Consider the following 6,711-nt stretch of genomic DNA (forward strand, 5'->3'; position numbering starts at 1 on the left):
AAAGTTTGGCACTCTACAAGACGAATTCCACTAACATGAAGTTTAACATTTCTCTGGGGAGAAAAATGTGGCAGACAGGAAATAAAGGGGGGGCCTGGAAAACTGTCCCTTGGATGATGGCATAATTAAATCTCAGGAGGGCACCTTCCTGGGCCTTCCAGTATTCACAGACTTTTCCAAAGGGCCTTCTGTACTTGGTGCCTACGCCCCATTGGGGTACCCCTCTGGACCTTCTGTCTTCCCTGGTTTAGCCTTCATTCCCCAATTCCTCTTTCCTTTTAATTTCAGAGAAAATGGGTTTGCTGAATACAAAAACACACTGTACATACTTAGCATTATCTCTAGAAAAGTAACTCTTCTGAAGGAGGCTTAAAGCCTTGGCTCAAGAGTGGTCCCAACTCCCTGCCTCTATGGGACAAGGTCTTAACTACCTATTCCCAGGTACCTAGAACCCCAAGCCCCACACAGCCTCCCTGCTCCTCATGCCTGTCCAGGAGAGACTGAGAACCAGTACTCTTACCTTGTGCTATCTTGGAGTGAGCATGGTGGTGCTGGTGGTGGCTCAGCACACAAGGTCATCACCCAGATGTTTGCATTCAAAATATTCCACAAAACAGAGATGAACCTGAGAGTCATGCTAATAATTTGATTTTTTGACTTTGAATAGCAAATTAAAAAACACCATGAAAAACTGGGGGGGGGAAACTACAGAAGAAAGGGAAAAGGTTTACACTTTAATATCTTTAGTGGGCACCTTTTTCCAGGTTTTTAGAACAAGTAGCCTTGCACTTTCTTTTTTCACTGAGTCCTGCAAATCATGTAGCCACACAGGACCTGCTGTGGTCCAAAGAACTAGAGAGGGAAAAGTCAGTCTTGGTCTAAGCCTCAGAAAAGTCTTTCCCAAGAGCCTCACTGGCCTCACTTGGGGCTGGACACCCACAAGGAGAATGACACCTACATAGGATGCCCCTGTAAATCTCCAAAGCTAAAACCAAGGGACTTAAAGTTAGAAGAGACCTTGTGTAATCAGCTGCTTTCTGCCCAAACCCTAGAGCCAACTCACAGAGGACTCCAGGGCCTGGCAACCAGGGAGGGAGAGAATTAGGGAGGGAATGCCAACAGATGTCCCATTCCCCAGATGCAGAGCATGAGGTTATGAGGTGAAGGAGCCACAGGAGGCCAGGTTCTTCCTTCAAATGCTGTTCTTGGCAGCAAGCAACTATCTCTAGGAGGGCTGGGATCCAAGAACCAGCCTTGACAGGCATGGTTCCTAGTTGCTTTGCTTCTGTCACCTTACCCAGCCTCTCCTAACCCCTGATCTCTCCAGCAAGTTTTCTAAAACCTGGAATAACTACTAAACTCACTGAGTCCCTTAAAACACTACTGCTTCAATAAATACCAAGACCCTATTCAGAGCCCAGCACCAAGTCTCAGAGATGTAGAACAGGGTACCAGTCTTCAAGCGACAACCTTGGTCCAGACAGGGTGGCCAACACCCCCTCTTCTCTCCATTCATCCTCTTTATTGACTCAGGACCTATACAAAGCCTGCTGTAAGGAGAACCCAACCCACAGAGTGCCACAAAACCCCCGAAAACCAGCCCAGTGCTAACACTCTTCCTCACAAGGCCTGTTCTAGAACTTTACCCTCATGGATCTCATATTTGAAAAGGCTCCTCTGCCAAATTTCTTTTACTAATTAATAATTAATGTCTTGGGCAGCCCAGGTGGCTCAGCGGTTTAGCGTCGCCTTCGGCCCAGGGTGTGGTCCTGGAGACCCGGGATCGAGTCCCACATCAGGCTCCCTGCATGGAGCCTGCTTCTCCCTCCGCCTGTGTCTCTGCCTCTCTCTCTTTCTCTCTCTCTCTCTCTCTCTCATGAATAAATACATATATTTTTAAAAGATTTTATTTATTTATTTGAGAGAGAGAGAGAGAAAGCAAGAAAGAGAGAGGGGCAGGGGGAGAAGTAGACTCCCACTGAGCAGTGAGCCTCATGTGGGGATCAATCCCAAGACCCCAGGATCATGGCCTGAGCCAAAGGCAGAGGCTTAACCAACTGAGTCACCCAGGTGCTCCTAGAGTATAAGTCTTCTTAAAGAGGATATCAGCATCACCAAGTCTAGAATTAGGGGAACCAGGAGTAAACTCCTTTTATGTTTTGCCCCTAATCCAAAATTGAACTCAAGTGCAGAAATCAAAATTAAAATGCACCTGCCTTAGCTCAAGTTTTTCTGCTTAAAAATGTACTCCGGGGCGGCTGGCTCAGTTGGTAAAGCATGAGGCTCTTGAGCTCAGGGTCATGAGACTGGATTTTCTTAAGTACAGCAGAGTTAAAGAATCTTGTATTAAAAGAAACTATAAAAAATAAAGAAAGAAATGTACACTGAAGAGTACCAAACATCCACTAAATATCAGGAGCAAGTGATACATCCTGAAAACCTTACACAACTTTCCAGACCAAGGACCCACTGGGGAAAATAAAACCAGCTGTCCCAATGCTTTGTCCCTCTAACTGAGCCACATTAGAAGAAGAACCCCCAAAAATAGAACATTCTGAAATTATCACAGCAAATCTAAGAAAGCTGACTGACTGATTTTTTTATGTAAGGAAAAGGAGAACAATTACTCCCAAACCCTCAGTCTCTCAAGAAGTTGTCTCAGGGGGCACCTTCGGCTCAGGTCGTGATCCTGGGGTCCCAGGATAGAGTCCCACATCAGGCTCCCTATAAGGACCCTGCTTCTCCCTCTGCCTATGTCTCTGCCTCTGTGTGTGTGTCTCATGAATAAATAAATAAAATCTTTAAAAAAAAAACAAAAGTTGTCTCAGAAGGAGCAAGAAAACACAGTTGGCTGCCACAGTGTCCCAGCCCCCCTGTATGGCTGGCCTTTGAAGGTCGGGGACCTGTCACACGCTGCTTTCCCTAGGCCTGGGATGACCCTGGGGAGTGGGGAGCCAGGGCTTGCTATAGGATAATCACTAGGAACTTCACGGAGTCACCACAGAAGAGTCAGCAAAAGAGAGAAGGTCAGGGGGCTGTGGCAATGGCTGACAGAGTTCTACCCAGCCCTCAAGCCCCCCAGCTCAAGACTTAGTACTCCCCCAGCCTAGTACTTCATGGAAAAGACAGATACCATCAGACAGAAATACCCACATCTCCCCTCACCAAACCTGCCAACCTCCTAGCATGGGCTCTGGCATGGGCATCCCTCCCTCCTGTCATGCAGATGAAAGGCCCTGTTCCCAGGATGCCTGGGTGGCTCAGTGGTTGGGCATCCGCCTTCAGCTCAGGGTGTGATCCCAGGGTCCTGGGATCCCGCATCGAGCTGCCTCCGAGGAGCCTGCTTCTCCCTCTGCCTGTGTCTCCGCCTCTCTCTGTCTTTCATGAATAAATAAATAAAATCTTTAAAAAAAAAAAAAAAAAAGGCCCTGTTCCCAGCTGGGACCACTGAAACCTAAGCCCTGGATCCCCCCTCTCACCTTGTCAGAGACACTGCTCCAGGAACTGCCCTATCTCCTTCCTGCATCATCCATTTCTCTCTCTCTCTACTGGATCATTCCCAAGGAACAAAACATGCTCTCTCATCTCCCCACTAAATAAACAGGACACCTCCCCCACCTCAAACCCACAACCTCCCCAATCCTCAGTGAATGTCTCAAACCCTCTTCATAAGAAAATTACCCAAAAGGTTCACCTGTACTTATGACCCCAACTCTGCACCCCATATTTTCCCATCCACCTACTCCAGTCAGGTTCTGTCCTTTAAGCTTCTATGAACCCCTCATTCTACTGGGGTTTCTCCTAACTTCTCAATCTCCTTTGCTAGATCCACCTCTTTTCCCAACCTCTAAACACTGCTATGTCTCAAGGCTTAGGTCATCTTTCCTGTCTACACTCTCTTCCAAGGTGAGTTCAACCAATCCTGTGGCCTTGAATACCACCTATAATACTCAAATACACCTCTGCAGTCCTCTCTCTCTCTCTCCTGAGCTTCAGATACATCCATCCGACTACCTGACATACTCATATCTCAAATGTCAAGACAAGATCTTATGCGCTCCCTCACTCCAAAGCTGCTCCTCCCCCCAGCCCTCCCATCTGAGTGATATGAGTACCATCCACTCAGGTGCTCAAGCCTCTGGGAGTCGTCTTTTCTCTTCCTCTCACAGACTGCATCCAAATCAACAAGCCTGAATATGACCACTTCCCTTCATCTGCAGGGCCACACTCTCAGTCAAGTCATCATGTACTCTTGCCTGGACTACAGCAACAACCCGCTACTACTACCCTGCCCGCTACAGTTACCCACCTACATAGAGTCCACTATACAGCAGGTAGCATGATCTTTCTAAAAATGCATATCAAATCACATTGCTCCTCTGCTTAACACCCCCCTCCCCTAGTGATTTCCCACTGGGCTTAGAATAAAGTTTAAAAACTCCCTGCCCTGGCTCATAAAGTTCTACACCATTTGCTCTCTCCTATCTGTAACCTCTTCTCTTGCTACTTTCTCCCTTGCTCACCACATTCCAGCCACACTGGCCTCTCGGTTCTTTGAACTTGAAGCTCTTTCTGCCTTGAAGCCCTTGCCCTGGCTGGTCTCCTCCAGAAATGCTTTGCCGTCTCATCAACACAAAGATGGCTCTTCCCTGTCATTCAAATTTTACCATAAATGTCACCTATTGAGAAACACCACTACTGACCTCTCAATCCAACACCACTACTCAGTCACTTGATATCACACTACGTTATTTTAATTTTCTGCACAGTAGTCACCATTGACATTATTCTTTTTTTTTTTTAAGATTTTATTTATTTATTTACGAGAGACACAGAGAGAGAGAGAAGAGAGGCACAGACACAGGCAAAGGGAGAAGCAGACTCCATGCAGGAAGCTGGACGTGGGACTGGATCCTGGGTCTCCAGGATCACGCCCTGGGCTAAAGGCGGCGCTAAACCGCTGAGCCATGGGGCTGCCCTATTCTTGTTTTGTTTTGTTTTAAATAAATTTTTATTTATTTATGATAGTCACACACACAGAGAGAGAGAGAGGCAGAGACACAGGCAGAGGGAGAAGCAGGCTCCATGCACCGGGAGCCCGACGTGGGATTCGATTCTGAGTCTCCAGGATCGCGCCCCGGGCCAAAGGCAGGAGCCAAACCGCTGCGCCACGCAGGGATCCTATTCTTGGTTTTTAACTTATTTTCTGCTCCCTCTCCCCACTAGACTGCAAGCCCCCTGAGCATCCAGACCTTGTCTGCCTTACTCACTTCTGTGGTTCCAATGCTTAGAATAATGTGTGGCACACGAGGAGAAATCTAATAAATATTAATAAATGCAGTTATGACCAGCCAGGCCCATGACTGAGGGGCTCTGAGGTCTTCACCAGCTCCCCAACTTCTCTCTCAAACACAGACATGAGGCAGGACCCCAGCCAGAGCCCTAGTGTTCAGTTGTACACATCTCATCCACCAGGATTTCAAACATCCTGCAAGAGCCCAAAGTAGGGAGGGGGGATCCAGGATCTTCCGAGACCATCAAGCTCCGACTATGCTGCTCTACTACTGACGAGCAGCGCTTCGAGCTGGTGGACTCGCAGCCCCCCCTTCCCCCCCAAGTGACGCTACTTGTCAGACCACCGTCCAGCCGCAGCCCTTGGCTAGTTCATTCATTCCGCACACGAGGATTTCCCGAGGGCCTACTCTGTGCCAGGCCCCGGGCTGAGGACCAAGCGCAGCTTCCGACTGCCGGGGGTCGACTGGCGAGCACGCCGGCCGGGTGCTCCAGCGAGACAACAGGTACCCGCCGCGCGCGGGAAAGTTCGGGCCGGAGCGCGGGGGCGGCGGGGCGGGGCCCTAACCTAGCCCCGGGGCCGCAGCTCCGCACGCCCGGGTCCGCGGCCACCGGCGGGGCGCGACGCCCGCGGGCTTTGCCTGAACGAGTGCCGCTCGGCTCCAGGGGGCAGGAGTGACCGTCCCGCCGGGCGCCGCGGGGGTCCGAGCAGCACCTCGGGCTGAGGGGCTCCCTCCCCGCCCCCACCGCACCCCGCACCCCGCACCCCGCGCTCCAGGCGGGGAGGGGGCGCGGTCCCGACGCTGCACCGTCGCCCCAGGAACCAGGTGGACGCCCGAGGCCTCTCCCGGGGGTTCCCTGCGCCTCTCCCCGCCGCGCTCCGTCCGGGACCCCGGGCGCAAGTCCTAGCTCCACGGGCCCAGCCCGCGCCGCCGCCGCCGGGGCCCTAACCCCGCGCCCGAATCCCGCCCGGGTGCAGGACCCGGGGTGCTGGGGGGGGGGGGGCAGCCGGCGGCCCCGCCCGGACCCCGCGCCCAGGACCCCAGCGGGGCGCGGCCGCGGCTCTGTGCGCGCCCAGCCTCTCGGGCCGCGCGGGCGGGGACGGCGGGGACCCCGCGCACAGCACAGGTGCGGGCGGGAAGCGGCGCGGCGCGCGGGCCACTCACTCGATGAAGTAGCTGGCGCCCTCCTCCGTGAAGCCCTCCTCCCAGCCGCGGGGCAGGTCTGCGGGAAGCAAGAGAGCCGGGTCAACCTGGAGCCCCCGGGCGCCCCCAGCCCCCAGCCCCCAGCCCCCGCCGGCCCGGCCCCCACCTGAGCGGATCATGTGGCCCGAGTTGACGGGCTCCCCGGTGCGCGGGTGCAGCCAGGTGGTGCGGCGGAGCTCGTCGCTGCGGAGAGAGGTGCACCTGTTAGCGCCGC

General features: G+C 52.7%; 1 protein-coding gene across 10 annotated transcripts in view; it reads right to left on the reverse strand.

Annotated features, from left to right (window-relative positions):
- PLEKHA7 (pleckstrin homology domain containing A7) overlaps positions 1-6,711 on the reverse strand; it is a 219,696-nt gene that overhangs the window by 212,787 nt on the left and 198 nt on the right. For all 10 annotated transcript variants that reach the window (XM_038569162.1, XM_038569160.1, XM_038569159.1 and 7 more), the window contains exons 2-3: positions 6,604-6,680; positions 6,459-6,516 (exon numbers count right to left, since the gene is read on the reverse strand). In XM_038569162.1, the coding sequence (XP_038425090.1) occupies positions 6,459-6,516; positions 6,604-6,680 (135 nt within the window). The remainder of the gene's footprint in view (positions 1-6,458; positions 6,517-6,603; positions 6,681-6,711) is intronic.

The sequence above is a fragment of the Canis lupus genome, chromosome 21 (assembly GCF_011100685.1).
Source record: "Canis lupus familiaris isolate Mischka breed German Shepherd chromosome 21, alternate assembly UU_Cfam_GSD_1.0, whole genome shotgun sequence".
Classification (NCBI taxonomy): Eukaryota; Metazoa; Chordata; class Mammalia; order Carnivora; family Canidae; genus Canis; species Canis lupus.